Source organism: Zingiber officinale, chromosome 5B, assembly GCF_018446385.1.
Source record: "Zingiber officinale cultivar Zhangliang chromosome 5B, Zo_v1.1, whole genome shotgun sequence".
Classification (NCBI taxonomy): Eukaryota; Viridiplantae; Streptophyta; class Magnoliopsida; order Zingiberales; family Zingiberaceae; genus Zingiber; species Zingiber officinale.
This window is the reverse complement of record NC_055995.1, coordinates 64,486,052-64,504,769: the sequence shown is the minus strand read 5'-3', so window position 1 is coordinate 64,504,769 and position 18,718 is coordinate 64,486,052. Positions and strand designations below refer to the sequence as shown.

The 18,718-nt window shown below is 35.0% G+C and overlaps 1 protein-coding gene across 2 annotated transcripts in view; it reads right to left on the bottom strand.

Annotated features, from left to right (window-relative positions):
* Nucleotides 1-18,503, bottom strand: part of LOC121984462 (starch synthase 3, chloroplastic/amyloplastic-like) — a 56,238-nt gene extending 37,735 nt beyond the window's left edge. For both annotated transcript variants that reach the window (XR_006112908.1, XM_042537393.1), the window contains exons 1-10: nt 18,409-18,503; nt 18,086-18,317; nt 17,469-17,529; nt 15,953-17,386; nt 14,754-14,968; nt 14,295-14,565; nt 12,642-12,817; nt 2,623-2,730; nt 1,673-1,782; nt 639-744 (exon numbers count right to left, since the gene is read on the bottom strand). Coding sequence is in view for 1 of the 2 variants with exons in the window: in XM_042537393.1 (XP_042393327.1) it covers nt 639-744; nt 1,673-1,782; nt 2,623-2,730; nt 12,642-12,817; nt 14,295-14,565; nt 14,754-14,968; nt 15,953-17,386; nt 17,469-17,529; nt 18,086-18,181 (2,577 nt within the window). In the remaining variant the exon portion in view is untranslated. The remainder of the gene's footprint in view (nt 1-638; nt 745-1,672; nt 1,783-2,622; nt 2,731-12,641; nt 12,818-14,294; nt 14,566-14,753; nt 14,969-15,952; nt 17,387-17,468; nt 17,530-18,085; nt 18,318-18,408) is intronic.
* Nucleotides 18,504-18,718: the final 215 nt, after the last annotated feature.

Genomic DNA, 18,718 nt, shown 5'->3' with positions numbered 1-18,718 from the left:
AATCAAATATATGAAGATGCTGCATGGAGCAGGGCAAACAAAATAGTGACAACCAAAGAGATTTCCAATAATGAATGTGCTTTCACACAGCGACTCATGGGACTGGACCAGAAACTCAAAACGACACGTGCGCTCACGCGTGGAGATTCCGATGACTAGAATTTGGGTGATGACATACCAGCGATTGATGGTTCCTCCTATGCCAGCGGCAGCTAATGCAAGAGAATAGTTCTCGTCATCGATCAATAATGGAAGAGAAGAGGAGGCTAAGATTTGGACTGATGACTAGGGTTTGACATGCGGCTAGGGTTTGCTCTGATACCACGTCAAAAAATTTGAGAAGAAAAAAATGTTATTAATTTTATTCATCAATTTCATACATATACAAAGAGAGTATCTAGACTTAATCAAATCTCTATCATCAAGGTAAATCATATCCTACAATTAAGATAAATCATATCCATATATTTCCTATTTTTATTTATATAATCTATAACACTAGTAGAAATGACCCTTAAAGAGAAGGAATATTTTCTCAAAGAAAATGACCCTATATGCAAAGTCAATAAAAGTGTGCAAGGTTATAACTTCCAGAAGAAAATAAAAGAAAAAGAAAGTGTGTCATCATTTTAACTCACAGGTTTAAATCCACTTTGAAGGAGAAACTCCAGGGCAGCATGACAAAAGAAACCAAATCTGTGTCCATCATCATTTCTACCATATATGCACCCTACCGAGAACATCCTGCATAAGAGTGTAACATAATGAACTACTACCACCCACCTTATCAATGAGAATGTATAAGAGAATACAACACTCCACAAATTATCAGTCAACAATAATGCATCCAAGAAATGGTACATTCAAGCAAGATCTATCAGAGAAAGACAGCAAATGCAGTTATATCCGATTAACTAAAATCAATCTAATCCCATCACCTAATATTTAACATTGAGCTAGTTAGGTTAAATCAATATCCTGATCCAACACTTAATTCCTTAACCCAAGTTCCCCAACCTGAGATCGCAATGGAATCTCTGTTACATTAACCAAGGAAGTATAAGCTAAACTGACATAGGGGTGACTAGGGATGTTGATAGATCGAATTAATCGCAAGCAAACTACATTCAGTCCGGATGCTTGAAGTAGCATATTATTTTTGAAGATTATTTATTCCAATTCTTCTAATAATCACAATTTCATAAAATTGTTGCAAATAGGTCCATCACCCTAGCATAGGGCCATAGGCAGATCAGCTTCAGAAATCAAGAAGCAGTTGTAGCTCAGATTAATGACTCAATAGCTTAAAAAGTCATAACCAGCTTGTCCTGGGCCATGAAGAACAAATGTGCAAGTTCACTGATTAGATACTTCTGCAATATTTTACAATAATTGCAATCCCTAGCTCCTAAGGAGGAGTAGATTTACTATTGAGTTGGACAGAATATGGGCAACAATTTGTTCTGCTGCTAACCAGCCAATTCCTTCCCTCTCCCATCGTTCCCACCAAAAAAAAAAGAAGAAAAAATGAAAAAAAAAAAAAAAAAGTCTGAGGATAGCATGTTGTTGGAAGGAAAACATAATATGAAGTTTCCACATCACATATATCATCAAAGGCCAGTATAACCATGGTAATGAACAATTGAATCCATAAGAAAGAATTACTACACACCCATTTTGTGGCTCTAAAAAATATACAGAAAGGCCCTCAACCTTTCCAACCATGACTTTTATTTCTGCCCCATCCCAAGCAAAGCTGTTATGGTAATGGAAGTCTTTCACCTGAATCATGATATAAATAATTAAATATCAAAGAAATTCAGGGAACTTAGACAAATTTAAAATTCAAAAATGATGGTTAATACAGCCTATTGGAGGGGGGAAAATAAGCTTATGTTTGACAAATTTATAATTCAAACTTAAAAATCATGAGGACATAGCAAAACAAAACAAGAAACAATAAGCTTGCCAGTAGAGAATGAAAGAGAATGTCCTTTACAAAACAAGAAAGGAAACAGGATCGACAAAAACGTCTGACAAAATATGAACTTGAACTGGACACCATTAAGCTGAGAGATGCTCATAAATTTGTAATATTTTAAAAAAACAATCCACAATATAAGAAAGAAAACTCCATGGGCAGCAAAACACCGGGTCAATTCAAAAACTAATGGTATTGGCACAAGAAACTTTCCTAGGAAAAAACAGAGGAAGTACTCTTCTTGTAAAATATCTATCCATGTATTCTTACTGGTTTCTACCTTGTTCTCCAATTTTACTTTACCTAGTGTAAGATATATAAGAATAAACCACCACTAACTTCTCCATGTTATTTCAAAGACTATTCCCACATTGTCAATTGAGATTTGAGACCTACGTAATCGACTTCTCTAGCACCAATACCATTCAGATGTGCTAAACCAACAAACTATGAAAAACTAAAACTAATTGCCACTTGTAAAAACATTTGAAACCTACAAAACAACACACAGAAAACCATCCTCCATCAGTTTCTGTATTTATTGCCAAATTTTATAGCTAATGCAACTGCAATTCTTAAATCAATCAGATGGGATCAACATAGTAAAAAGGATCAGATGGAACATATCAAGATAACCTTACATTGTTAAGCTTCATACAGTTATAATTTGGAAGAATAATATCAACTTTATGGCCCAAATCTTGGACTGCTCGAGAAAGACTGGTAACAACATCCCCAAGACCACCAACCTGCAAAAGGATAGCATATATATATATATAATTGACCATCAAGTAATATAGCCAAAAAAATTAGGTCTGCACATCCAAACTTAATCATGATGCAATAAACTGATAAACACCTAAAACACACCATAGTCACTTAAACAGTGAAATAGAAAACAATGGTCACTCTAAATTATTTAACATCTACTCTTGAGCTTCAAAAGTAACATAAAAATGTATAAGACCTTAAACAAAGCATAAGCCACAAGGTCAAATACATTTTCTATGTATCAAAAAAGCATCTCATTACACATAATAAAAGTCCTTGCAAGCATGGCTCAACAAGATAAATTTTGTTGGTTGTGAAAATAGAATCTTTGTAAAACATTTTTGTCATAGAATAGTCAGAATTTTAGGAGTTGTTTCTTGACTCTTTTTGTTGGTGCAACTATGCCCAAGTGGTTGAGTCCAATCAGCTTGTTTTCGGCAGTGTCGTTTATTGTTCTATTTCATAGTATTTCTCTTCGAATTAACAGATTGTAGAAGATTACTTCCGGTATTCATGCGCGAATCAATAGATTCAATAGCCCGCGGGATAATCTCTATCCCGCTCAGCGTCAAAAGGAGTATAGGCAGTAGGACAACCTCTTCAAGATCATCCTCATTAGCATAGTACTCTACAATAGCTAAATCCAACTTGTTTTCTAGGTTTCACCATCAGAGTCGAGTTCCAAACCAAAACCCTCAACATGAACAGAATAAGTTTAGGACACCTATAGAGTAAGAGCCATTCAAGGCCAGCAACATCGCATATTATCATGGCATTGTCATGGATATGCTAAACTATGCTGCCAAAGGAGAATTCCACTAAGCGAGCTCGTGTTTGTGTGCAAGAACATAGTAGGCGCATTCAGTTTGTTCATAGCAACGCTGCCAATGGAGCAGATTAGAAGAGTTTCTCATGTAATATTCACAAGTTAAAAAAGATAAGAAAGTAATTTTATTATGCAAACCAAAGCCTTTCCCTTTCTCCAACCCAGTTTTAGGCCGAAGAGATTACGCCCAAAAGGTCCATTCCTACAGAAGTGAGATGAAATAATTTGATTCTAAGTAAGCAGCAAAAGGAGCAAAAAACTCAACGCCTTCCACTCAGATTTCCTTTCTTGTGAACGCCCTTCTTTCCAAGTAGACAGGACATTAATATTAAAGCAGACTAAACCTTAGGCACCATGAGATGTTGGAAAATGTTGTTTGCATGATGGTATAAGTACCATCGGCCTCACATGTGGCCTATTAAGGTTATTTCTATATTGAGCTAGATTTTAGGTCTACACGAGATAGAGCCATCAATTTGAGTTGGGTCTGTCAAGTTGGCCTGCCCTGCCAAACAATTTAAGTATGTTGGGTTGAAATTTTATCAACTAATTTAAAAGCGAGACTAGTCTGCGTGGATTGCGGATCCAGGTGGGCTCAAGTTGGCTCACGGGTTGAGAAGGAAAAAAAATTCCAAAACTTAAAATAGCCTTCAAGTCAAAGTCCTTGTTTTTCGCTTGGTTGTTCAATTATTCTTTTCTCTCAAGACTCAAAGGCTCCAAGCCCTAATTCTTTTCTCTTCTCTGCGACTAGCCAATTCTGTCTCTCTTCTCACTTCTCACTTCTCACTTCTCACTTCTCTACCGTCTGCACAACAGCACACCAGCCACCACATGTCGCCACTGCCCACTAGTGGTTGGTCTCAGCATCACCGGCTTACACTTTAATTCGATATGTATTATTCTGATTTTTGCCCATCCCCTTCTACACTAGTTACCACCATGAATCTCAAATTTCAAGACAAGAGCCTTCCCCAAAACCCCTAAAATTAAATGTAATGTTGCATCTTGAAGCATAAGAGAGTTCCAATAAAGCTAAAGTAAAAATTATTTACAAGATTTATGTTATGGTCCTTTATTCAATAATTGGTATATGTGAAAGAGCAGCTCTTAATGTTGTCATTACTAGATGCATAACAAAACCTTTTGACATTTTTATGGTCCTTTATTCAATCATTGTTTGTGTTTGATTGATTTTGTCTGAAAGTGAAACTTATTTATTCTTTTTTTTATAACCGATTGGTTTTGAAATGAACTCTGCTTCTCAAAATCAAGCCATTAATTTAGATGTTGATGAATTGGGTCAACTAAAAGGTCTAGAGAATCTTCATATATTTGGATGTATATTAAGAAAATCAAAGAGATTGATAAACATAGTATAGATAAAGTTGAATGTAATGGAGGTAAAAAATAGTACAAATGTGGGGGTAAACATTATGGGACTTCTACGTTGTGGCGTAATCTTAAAACTTGCAACAATTGAAATTCATAATGTACGACAAATGATTCTTGATCAAGATGAGAAGATGAGGTCTAAGAAAATAAACCATAAGATTTCACGTGAGTTACTAGCTTGTGCAATCATTATACATGATTTATCATATTCATTTGTTCAGTACGATGGTATTAGAGCTTGGATGGAGGACGTAAATTGTAAAGTTGCTTGTATTTCTAGAAATACTCTTGTTGCAAATATTAACTAAATTTACTTAAGGGAGAAAGAAAAACTTAAGTATGTTTTGGCTACTATTCAAAATAGAGTTTGTTTAACTCAAATTCATGAACAGCATGCACTAGTGAGGGTTATATTTACTTGACTGCCTATTTTGTTGAAAATGATTGGAAATTGAATAGTAAAAATACTTAGTTTTTCTCATATGCCTCCTTCACACTCAGGAGTTGAATTACATTTTTCAAGAAATGGGGGATTGAGAAAAAGGTTTGACATTGGATAATGTATCTTATGTCTTTATTCTCTGTTATATCGCCGAATCCCTCAGCCCCGATCCGCACCTCATGTCTTCGCCGACGCCGCCGACTACTCCATGCCTTAACCGCTGCGCTCTCCGCCGCCGTAGCCTTCACCATGGATTTCAACTACATCATGTCTCGTATGGATCCGCCGGAACCCTCCGGCGGCGGCGGCGGCAGCGGAAGCGGCAAAGCAACGAGTGGAGGTGTGGGAGGAAGAGTACCGCGCGTAGTATTCCTTCGCTCATTCATCCATCTCGCCGCCCCCTTTCTGGTCGCCTTCCCGGCGAGACTGTCGGTATGGCCAGCGAGCAACTCTCGATCGCTTCCGTGGGCTCGCTACCATCGTCTTGTAGAATTATTTCTAGTAATTAAATTATTTAGATTTATAACAAGTTCTTGATATCAGGCATAGCTTTTATAAATCCTAATTAAATTTTCTTAATAAAAATTAAAATATATAAAAAATATATTTAAAAAGTAAAATTTAATTAATATTCTGAAAATTTAATTTTTAATGTTTTAAATTGTATTTAAAAATTTAAAAACAATTATAATAAATCTGTTTAAAATTTTAAAAAATTATAAAAATTCAGATATATGTTATAATATTTTTTTATTTAAAATTTAATTTATTTATAAAAAAATAATAATAAAAATTCAGATTTATATTCTAATATTCTAAAAAAATAAAAATTCTAAAAAACTAATAAATTAAATTTATATTTTGATATTTTTATTATTTTATATTTTTAAAATAATAATTAATTAATTAATTAATTTGTATAATTATTATATATAAAATAAAATCTTTATGCTAATTTATATATTTATTATAGATAATATTTTTTATCTTAGAATTAATTTAAAATTTGGATCCATGAATATTAACTTTTGTACTTTTGTAATATGTTTAGAAATATTACAAATCTTTTATTTTAAAAATTTTGATAAAGGTATGTTGTTATGTTTATGATTCCTAATAAAACACTATTAATTTTGTGCAATTCTGATCAATCTAAATTGAGAAAGATGAATTAATATTTTTAGGAGATTGTTTCAAATTTCAGAAGTTGATGTTTATAGTTTATATACTTAATTTGTAAATTTACAATGATAAATACATTTTTGACATTATAAAATGATGATCATTACCTAGAAATGTATATTATCCTTACTTTTTGTATAATGCATAGGTAATGGCACCAAAACAACAATCTCATGATCCAGCTTGGAGACACGCACGTCGATTAGAAAATCGATTCCATTGGCAATGTTTGCATTGCGATATGATTGGATGCGGCGGCGAGGTCACACGCTTAAAACAACATCTTGCTGGTGGATATCCGGATGTTTCTAATTGTCCAAAAGTTTCTCAAGAAGTTCGTCGTGCAATGAAAGAGAAACTTGATGGCAGAAAAGCATTAAAGTATAAACAACAACGAGAACGTGAACTTGTTGATAGTCGAAGCTCTAAAGAACCAATCTATGATGAAATGGAAGGTCGTGGTGAAGTTCCAAATGACGAAGACTTTTTAGCAGCTCTCAATGCCTCTCGAACTCAATATGACTATAAGCAAAATATGCGACATAGAAGTGGCTCTGGTGCCAGTGGAAGTGGCTCAACTATTGCATCAACATTAGGAAGGAGTGCAAGTGTTCGTATTCCTTCAACACAAGGTGGTTAGCAGTTTCGATCTTGTTTCGATTTATGATTATTTTCGAGTTAATCTGATACCAATTTAGTGGTATCAGAGCGAGGTTCGAGTCAAATGCCGTGTTTTGTGTTTTGAAATTTCGATCTTGTTTCGATTTATGATTTTCGGTGTTTCGATTGTTTTGTTTTCCCTTTGTAAGTTGATTCCTCGATGTGACTCTCGAGTTGTGGGACCAGGCAGCGGCAGGAATCTCCAAGCTATAGGAGGTAAGTGGTATACCGTTATCATATACTTTGATTAGTACTTGGTTAGTTGTTTATACTATGTGTACTTGTTTAGTTGTTTGTACCATGTGTTTATACCATGTATGATTTGTGGGGTCAATCATTGGTTGTTGATGATCTATTAGTGGATATTAGACTTGATGGTCTATTATTTAGTCTTTGATGTTGATAGTAACTTAAAGAGTATAATGCCTTGATATTTATGGAGTTGGTAATTTTAGTTGAAAGTTAGATTACAGACTTTATGCTAGTGATCTTATTTTGAGGTTTGTTGTTTGTAGACATAGAGGAGTCCTTATTATTGCATTTAAGGTTCTGATTGCGGTGCCTAATTATTTATGGACACCGATGTATAGACTGTATCGATTTACTCGACTGATGGCGCATTTACTCTTATTAGCTTGATCGTTGGAACGATTTACTCTTCGGTCTGGCTCCTGTATATATGAGAAAGGGAAATGTAAGGTCGATCTTGTGAACTTTGAAATTCATTGGGGTGTCGGATTAGTGAAGGAATATCAGTGGCATGGGGAAGCAGATGACCAGATTCCATAACCACTCCTTTTTGGTTAAGGATTTGATCGGACACTATGATGGACTAGTCGATAAAGGCCGTATGTCTGCTTGAGTTATTACCTTTAGGAAGATCCTCAAAAAGGAAAAAAAATAGTCCGTAGGTCGTAAATTTGGGGACTAAATTTTTATAAGTATAAAAAATTTAATATTTAAATAATAAGGTTATTTGACAAATAATTTTAACGAAATTTTAATTTTAGAAATTTTTTGGAATTTAATTGGAGCTGTGTCTACGAATCATTTAGTGAAAGCCTATTTTGGAATACCCATTTAAGTGGGAATTGATTGAGAAATAGATCTAGGGTTTAATCAAAATTTCCTATTATAAAAACATTCGCTTCACCGTACCTAATTTTCCATGAGCCTCTCCTTATGATCTTTTCATTGCGATCCCTTCCTCTATGCTTCGGCCTACCTTAGCTTATTCAGACACACCATTGCTTTCCCTCTTCTCATTATTGTTTTCTTCCCTTGCGACTCCTATCAACCTATCCTCGTGTGTTATAATCTTGCACGGCTGATGATCTTCCGGTTGGTGGCCCTCCTTCCCGATTAATAGACCTCTAATCTCTCTCTCTGATCGCGGACTTTAATGAGCCCAGAATTGAGCGTCCAAGTCTCGATTATTTCGAGCCAAATATGGTTTGAATTTAACGATCCTATGCTTCAATACGAGGATTTGGAAGGATGCAGTAAATATAGTAAGGTTATTTCTTTAGCATTGTCAACAATGAGAATAGGAGGTGATAATGTATCGTGTAGGAAGGTTAATTTTGTTCTTATTTATTTTACAGTTTAGGGTTTAATAGGTTTAAATCCGAATGGTGGAACGATTAGAGTTAATGGAGCTAACCCTAGTTGATCGATGGATTAGATTTAGTTTTGGGAATTTTATTTAACTATTTAATTCATATAGAATTAGCTAAGTAAAAAATATTGATTGATACAAAACTCTGATTTCCGACGAGCTGCCTTACGTGGGATTTCTTTTGGCACGCGCTATTTTGAGGCGGATACTTGACTTATCTTTTAGATATTATCATTTGATATGCATAGAGGATTTTAATGAGTAGTAATAATTATGTTATACCCGCATCGGTATTTCATTGCTTGATTTCTTCAGCATGCTTATTTATTACATGTTTTGCATTCATTACCTTCTTGATTATTTATGCTCATAATGGTAGTGGCATACCATGCCTTATGATATACCGGACTATGCGAGGAAGAAGATGATGAAGCTTTTGATCAAGAATTTCGATTTTCTAGATCTCGGTCTAGGCGTTCTCAAACATGACAAACCCAACCAAAGTCCATAGATAAAGGCAAAGGCAAAGCTCCTGCAATTTTTACTAAAAAGAAAGAAAAAGGCAAACCTCCTACTTTTACGGAAGTGGTCCATCCTTATTGCTAGAAAATCTACACTCGATCGAGGGGATGGCGACCTGAGTTGGTGAAACATTGTCGATCACCTCTCGACCCCATTAAGGGTCGAAATGAGGATGGGGTGAGGGGTGACCGTCTTTGTTGTTATATACTTGTGGAAGTGATGTTGTTATTCTTATCTTTGTTGTGGTAAAATGTTTATCTTCGTTGTTGCTTCTACTCTAGCACCGTGGGCGTTGAGATAGATATACACTCGTTGTAGGTGATTAGACCTCGTGGTTTATTTGTAGGAAATGTATACTACCTTCACATATCAACGTATATGAGCGTGACAAAACAAGAAAGCTCGTAATTATTCAAGACCTGCCTAGGAGATGGTTTCGATAAGCATCTGATTCTAGTCAAGTATCATCTTTATTTCTTATTATGAGCATCGTATGGTGATCTCGGAGCGGGTGGTATGTTATGTTCCTTATCTTTCTTACTCTTACCGTGAGTTCGATACTCACCACCCGTTGGTTTCGTGGTGCGCTCAAAATCAACGCGGGTCCAGATGATTGAGAAGAGCTTGAGAGATGTCGGTCCAGAAATCAATTATTTTCGATATTTCATTTGTAGTATGTGATTTTATTTAAGTGTTTTGATAAATAAGTCGATGTGGAGGTTTTGGAGTTGACTAGTGTGTGGTTGCGTGTGTCGTTGTTGATCTTATGTTCGTATTATTTTATGGTTTTAATGGTGATGGCGTGGTTGTGTTTATTTTATCGTGTGGGTTGATGGTTATATAGATGTATTTTTATTTTCTTATTTTCCTCTTTCGCGTAAAGTCTATATTTATATATGTTGTTGAATATTATGGAAATTATATAAAAACACACTTAGGAGTTGAATTAGCTGCAAAATTATTTGAATATTTGAAGGAATGGGGAATTGAGAAAAAGGTTTTCTCTTTGACATTGGATAATGCATCTAGTAATGATAACATGCAAGTTCATTTGAAAGCACAACTCTCTTTGCATTATAGCTTCTTGTGTGACGGTGAGTTTTTTCATGTTCGTTGTTCTATTCATATTTTGAATCTAATTGTCCAAGAAAGTTTGAAAGTCGCTCCTATAGCTTTGAATAAAATTAAAGAATCAGTCAAGTATGTTAAAGGTTCAAAGACTAAGACGAAGAAGTTTGAAGAATGTATACAAGCAGTTGGTAATATTGATATTAGTATTGGCTTGCGATTGGATGTGTCTACTCATTTGAACTCAACATATTTAATACTAGATAGTGACATCAAATATAAAAAGTTTTTGCTTCTCTTCAATTCTGACAAAAATTATAAATATTGTCCTTTAAGTGGAGAGTGGAAAAGAGGAGAGAAAATATATGAGTTCCTTGAGCCATTTTATTACACTACCAATTTGATCTATGGTTCTTCCTATCCTACATCAAATTTGTATTTTTTTTCAAGTCTGAAAGATTTTAAAGTTTTTTAAAGGAAAACTTATTGATTGAAGCTGAGGTGATAAGTTATATGTGTAAAAGAATGATGGAGAAGTTTGACAAGTACGGGACTCAATATAGCATGGTGCTTGTATTTGAGGCTATTCTTGACCCACGAATAAAGCTTTCGATGTTGGAGTTCTTTTATTCTAAGGTTGAGAGTAATTGTGTTAAATGCCAAGAGAAGATGAAACTTGTGAAGATAAAATTGTATAAGCTTGTTGACCAATATTCTAATACTAGTAAGACAAGTTCTTCACAACCACAATCTTCTTCTACCTCATACACCTCCACAAAGAGTAGGAGTTAAAGAAAAGAACAAAAGAATCTTTGATGTAAGTCCTCTATTTTTTTTTTCTTGTATTCTCTAATTGGTTTATATTTTCATGTCACTACTATTCCAATTAATGTAGGAAATGATGACATTTGAGATCTAAACAATTATAAGTGCTGAAAAATCTCAATTGGATCTCTATTTGGAGGAGCCAAAACTTAAATTTGTATATTATCAAGATTTGGATGTTTTGGAGCATTGGAAGAATCAAAAGCATCGGTACCCAACCCTTGCACTAATGGCATGTGATGTTTTGGTTATTCCTATAACTACTCTTGCATCCAAATTAGTTTTTTTTCACTGGTGCTCATGTGCTTACCAAGTATAGAAGTTGCACCCTTCCTGAAAAAGTGCAAGCTCTTATTTGCACTCACAATTGGTTAGTTACAAATGTTTAGTTATGTTCTTGACTTAGTTGATTTATTAGGTTATTGTGGTTTTATTTTTAACTATCTTCATCTTTGTGTATTTTATATGTAGATAAAGTTAAAGAAGACAATGGAAGTATTAAAAAACGTTGTCCAAGTAGGGATCAAATGATGAAGAGAAAGAGAAAGAGAAAGAGAGAGAGAAAGGAGATGGAGGAAAAAATTTTGATATGGATGCCATGATTGATGAAATTTAAAAAACATTGTATTATTTGTTTATTTTCATATACTTATTGAACTTTCTGCTTTATGAATTCTTTTAAGTTTTTAATTATTTTGTTGAACTATTTGGTTATATAATAAATGATATATGTACTATTGGTGTGGATTATGATTATGGTGATATATGTACTTTTGTAGTGAAAGTTGTGAATTTTTTGTGTTAATTGCTTTGGTTAATATGTGTAAGTGTGAAATCAAGAATTGGGGATTTTTCTAGAAATGTTTATTTATGAAATATTCAAATTCAATGAATTGTAGGATTTTTCTATATTTTTTAATTTTTTTGGTGAACTAACCCGCAATCCATCTTGGGTTGGATTGGGGGTTTCCCGGCCCGCCCCACCAGATGAAGGGTTTTTGGTGGGACGGTCCGCCCCGTCACACGCAGCTCGTCTGATAGTTCTAAATCAGCTTAAATGAATTAGCTATTAGTAAGTGGCTTTAAATTTTGAGTTAGTAGTTGGGCCTAACAAGTTACTAGTTAATAGGTTAATTTTCTCATCTAAGTGAGTCCTAACAAAATACACTTAAGCAAATTAACAGTAAGTTCTGAGCATAACAATGTTTTGTAACAGCATGCCAATATAGAATTAGTTAGAGTTTATCTGATTGAACCTGTTTCCCTGATTGATTTTCATGTTCTTGTATTTAGCTTCCCTAATTATATTCAAAACCTAGATTTAAGTCAACAAGCATTCAGCAAGTGACTTTACCTTCGCAATAGGTGCCATTTCAACAGCAATATGGACAATATGCATAGGTGGTTCCTTTGCAATGCTTCCAGTGACAGGGATATGATAATCCATCTGGTTTCTATTATCATAGAGTCCACCATCTTCCCTCTCCGAGAAAACAAAATCCATCATATACGCATCAATTGGGACCTTAACTGCAATAATAAACAATAAAAATTTAAATTTCAGAGGCTGTCAGCCATCAAACTTTAACATAAACACTACTACAAATCTACATGAATTAATGTACCATCATCATAGTAATCTAGAAATGATTAAATGAAGCACTTTAATGAGAGAATATTCACATTTTTTATTACAAATGTGACTTAGTACTTGAAAGGACTTGCAACTATAGGCTCTTTAACATACAGAATCAATAGCTAGCCTAAGATAGACTAGGTCAGACCAAACAAAGAAACATGGGCCAATGTAAACCAGATTGAATCCACCAGCGTATCAACATTCCTTGAGATAAACAGTGTAGCTATTGACTGGATACAATGAAATTAGGATGATTAATAGATTAAGGGTCTACTCTAATGCCCAAGTTAATCACCTGGTTAGACTCAAATAAGACCTCCTATCATTTACTCTTGTGGTTGGCTAGAATCCAACTTGGCTGCTTTGATGAATAAGCACAATATGGGTCGTAAGATAGAGATAGAGAGGTTGATGCAAATTGGGTTGGCCCCCTCAATTAACATAAAAGAAATTAAAATATTTTTTTATTAGAGTGCAAAGTTAGGGCATACATGGTTCTGTACTACTGCTTGTAACATAAATATTAGAAAAAGCAAGTGATAAGGATCACAAGGCCAATGTATAATGTCACACTGAATTGTTTGTCATTTGCATGGACCGACTGTGTTCATACAAGAGAACATCCACATTACATACCCAACTTGTGTTCTCTGCCTCAATCTGCACCAGATTCAGATCAAGACAATCTCATTTATTATTTTCTTATGGCATGGCTGTGATATGGTGATCCTTGATGAGGAAATTATTTTATCCCTCATGATCAGACTCTTCTGATGGACAAACTTAGTATCCATCGTTTCAAACAACCTATTTGTGGTATCTACTTGAACATACCTATATGAGATTTGGCCATGTTTGTTTTTGTATGCCTTATATAACAGGGAACAAGGTAGTCTGTACTCGTGCTCAAAGTAAAGTGTGCTAATCCTAAAATTTCCTATGGAATGATAGCATCACATCAATAATTTAACCAAACAAATAAAAAGGGTGTGGTATCCCGAGAAAAGTTCACAAACTAATCATTAAAGAAATTTATCTTATCAATAAAGATCTAATTATTAAGCAAATAATGCAAAAAAAAAAAAAAAGATTGAAAATAAATGAATTGAACTAAACTTCATTCGACAAGCTGAGAAAAGAATTTGATTCAACATAGATGAGAACGCATCAGAGATAAATAGCATGATGTCATAGTTCTTGTGTTAGCAGAAAGATGCATACTAAAGCAAACATCAAATACTAGCAATTTTGAAGAAGCATTGAGAAAGAATCCTTTAAGAGTATTTGATAGTATATTGACATTAAGGGATTAAAAATAGTAAAAAATAAAAGGATATTCAAGAAATTCTTTGAATGGAGAAATCTAACCAGGTGCTTTAAGGTGTGAACCGTTCTCTGCCAGAACCATTTTTTGAGGTGGTAGAGGACCATTAGGGTGAGTCCAACGATTGAATGAACATCTAAACCAAACTTCAGGTTTGCCATTTAGAATAGTGTTAGATGGATTATAAAAAATGGTGACCATGTTTCCAGCTCGCACGTCGATTGGTTCAGTGTATACTATATGCTTTTGAGACAACAAAAACATTTTCATTGTCCTTTCCTTTGTTTCAGCCTTCATATGTTCAGTTTTCTCAATCTGTAAAAATAATCATTCAAATTAAGCTAGGTCTTATTTTTATGTTGTCCAAGGATGTTAACAAAAAAAGGAACTGAAGACAACAAAGTTTCTTCGTTCACTCAGATATCAAATATAATTATTTACAGTACGCATTTCTCATCTTCTTGCTAAAAACATAAATTAGCAATACTAAAATGATACCTAACCTTTTTACGAAGAGCCTCTTCCCTAGCTTTTCTGTCTTCTTGAACCTTTCTGAAGATTCGGTGCTCTTCTTCAACCCAGAAAAGTTCTTCAGGAATGCTCTTTGGCACAGTAGCATGAAAGTCCTTCAAGTTGTTGTTGTCATAACCAACTGCCTTTCCGGGTGGTCCATCAGCAAAAACCCAATCCAGAACCAATGCTCGACCAGGCACAACAACTGTGAAAAAAAAAAATAATCACTAAGAATAATGGCATATGTAGTATTTTAATGTTCTACTAAGCAACAAGGAAAAATGGCTAAAGGTTTCAGCAAAAACTAAATCATTTTTTATCAGATAACAGTTGGCTATTATTGCTTATAGTTGTCAACAACATATGAATTGCCAAGTAACCAAACAAACCACCAACCCTCCAAAATGAAGACAGCTAAGCATATACTAGATTGTGTCAACATCACAAGAGTTATTCTCCTAACTGGGAACAATTTAAGATATTATTTGTATGAGAGAAAGAACTAATTTTTAGAACATAAATGTTTACAGAGATTCCACATCTTGACCAATTTAAAATAAACTCCTTTTTAACCTTTGATCCAAATAAGGATTGAAAGAAGCTTTTGGAATTGGAATTGGAATTGCTCAAAATCACTACTTTTTTTTTTTGAAAAAATGATAGGCTCAAAAACACTGCTGATGACAGAATTTTCCATGATAAAAGACAGAGATGTTCAAAAATGATAGACATCCATGCACAATGTACATGCAAAGATAACAACAACTCAGCACTATCTTCAAAAACAAACTGTGATTAAGATGTACAAACAATTTGTATTAGAGTGACTGGACCAGGCATCTGTTGTAGCGTAAAGATCTAAAAAACAATGCTCACTTCACATGAAGTTCTTGGTCATTCTTGCACTATGTCAAGCAAAATGGAAGCTGAAATAAATTGATATTGTATAAAGAATTAGGGAGAATGTCACGGGTAGCAATAAATGGACTCCATGATCACAATATATGGGCTAACATGCAAACATAGTAAAAGCCTAACCTGATTATTTGGAAAAGGATAACTGGGGAATCAACGTGGAATCATGCTTATTTGGAAAAGGAAATTGTGTGTAGTTGCATAGTTAAAGAGGGTGCAAGAAGACCAAATATTCAGGACATAAAAGAATGCTAAAAGTGACTATGTATTATACCATCAGCACACCACCAATCACCATCAACTTTCTCAGAACGGGAAAGTTTCTCGACAATAGACAATCCTTCACTCCAGTTGTTGTGACCTCCATGAATCCAAATCTCTGAAGCATGAGCAAGTGGGCGTGAACTTCTGTTATAATAAATTTTAATCCTGTCACCTCCTTCAAATAAAGTAGGCTCCATTTGCCATACATCATGAGCTGATTGTGAAGCCAATTTCATCACATGATGCAAACCCTGCCTCCTTTTTTCTACTTGTGCCTTTGCTTGTACTCTTTCAGCTTCAATTGCAGCTTTTTCTGCTTCCATCTGGCGTTGCTCTTCTGCCAACCTTTTCTTTTCATTTTCCTCAGCAGCGAGTCTTTCAAGTTCCTTCTTCTTTTCTTCAAGCAAGAATTCTTCAAATTTAGTTTCATCCATACCACCTTTCACAGATACAGAGAAATCTTTATAATCATTATTCTCATATATGTTGGTGCCATTGAAAAACACAAAATCCACTCTATATGCCTCCTTAGGCACATGGAGTTCACAGGACCACCAATCTCCTTCAAGATTGGTTTTCTTCATTTTCTCTGTAAAAAATTTCCATCTCCAACCATTGTAAGCACCCATGATTAAAACATCAGGTTCAGTTGCCAATGCAGATAAACTTCGGTTCAAGAAAACTTTGATAGCTTGGTCTGGGGTCACCACTTCTGGAATAACAAATATTTTATTACCTCTTGAAAAATTTTGATCAGCAAGATTCTCCAATCGTTTCCTTTGTTCCTGTGCATCAATTTCTTCTCTCTGTTTGAGTAATAAGTCCTCAGTTTCAATCATTGTGTTTTTTGCATTAAGAACTTCAACTGATTCATCAATGTCATCTTTATCCAGATTATTTTCAGTCGTACCTGAATTTTCCTCCTGTTCACCAACTGTTGATGCCTTTTCTGCTATTGTCGTTCTGCCTATTTGATCATTACCAAAGGCCACTTGCCTTCCCACTTCATTGAACTGGTCAGTCTTTGCCACATTTTCTATAATTTTGTCACTATGATCAACTTTTACATGCTGAGATCTCAGATCGTGTTGATATTCTTCATTCCCAGTCCTCATTTCTTTTATATTGTATTCAGTGTCAACAGTAGTAACAAAAGACATGCTTTCAGCTTCAGCCGTTTGTGATTCCGTAGTAAATATTTTAGCAGTTAATCTGCTTCTCGAAACTGTATCTTTGCCTGAGCTTGAAGTTTCCACTGCTTCTTTTTCTTTGGTGTCATTTTGATCTTCCTTTTCAGTGCTTATTCCAACTTCTTTTTCTTTGGTGTCATTTTGATCTTTCTTTTGAGTGCTTGTTCCAACCAGTGGTCTAGGAGCAAAGCCTCTTGGAGTAGAAGTCTTTGACTTTGGAATCAAGCTCTTTTTGTGGCGCCTCTTCAAATAGTCTGAAATGCAAATCAAAACCTGAAGAATGTAACATGATTGTGGAAAAAGTATTTGATTTCAAACAACATATGAATCATTTACCTGAACTTGCCTGGATGCAAGGTACAAATTTGATTCTAACTTCTTGATGCCATAGTGATGACTGTGGAAAGTACATGAAACGAGAGAGACGAAACATGAGATATTTTTTCACGGTATTAGGATTTTAGAAAATCATATGTAATCCTCATAGTAAACAAATAGTGTATAATGCAGCAACTTCTACTCAGGAGGAAAAAAAGAAAAGTTAGTATCTTCTTCAGGAACTGCAATCAAGATGTAGAACAAAATAAAATCCAACTATATAAGAAAAAAGCATCAAAATGAATTACAAGACTAAAAAGAAAGAACATCGAAAAGGATAGAGCTAATGAATAAAAAAAGCAATTTCATCCAAAAATTGGATCAAAATCACTAGAAACCATTTTTTACTAAAAAATCAATTTTTCGAAGTGTAACCCAGCTGATAATTGCCACCAAAGGAGGCATTCTTACAAATACCCAAATCGGGCAACTACTGAAAATAGAGAGATAACTCCAACTCAATGAATCAAACCCCCAATGGCAGCACCTTTCAGACTCTCACCCATGAAAGCAAACCTCATCAAAAAACCAAGCCACACTAAGAACTAAAAAAGGAACGAGAGCTGGAAACTTACACGAGAGAAGAGCCCAAGATGCGGCTTTACCCTGAACTGGGTGTTCCGCAAGGTCGTTGTTCGACAACAAACCGGCCACTGCGGTTGTAGAGCCATAGCCACCGTCGCCGCCCCAAGATCGCCCACGCCGCCTCTTTGCAGACTCCAGAACCCAAATGAAGGTAGAAGAGTCCCGTCGCAGGGAGTGATAAGGATTTACAATCACAAAGGCCCGTCGGGGGATCAGCCAAAACTGACGAATTCAAAAATGAAAAATAAATTTAAACAATGGAGCATGTTTCTGAATTTAGATTTGGAGCGGAATTTGAGGGCAGAAAATTTACGGTGTTTTTTCGAATTATCGCCGATCTGAAGATGTCGTGGACAACGTCGGCGAAGCATTTGCAGCCGTGAATAAATGTGCAAGAAAGCTCAGGATAGTATTTAAATTATTATCTAGACGTGTTTTCTGGGGGAATATTTCAATTCAGGAAATGTGGAAAAGGCAACGTCCTTTTCGGCAAAACAGGTGGCGATAGAATGGGCGATCGGGCGAGAAGGGTGAAGGGACCACGTTAGTCACGCGGTAATCCCGTGACATGTTTTCATGGACGTTTGCTTTCTCAAACGGACTCCGGTGAGACTAGCGAAAGT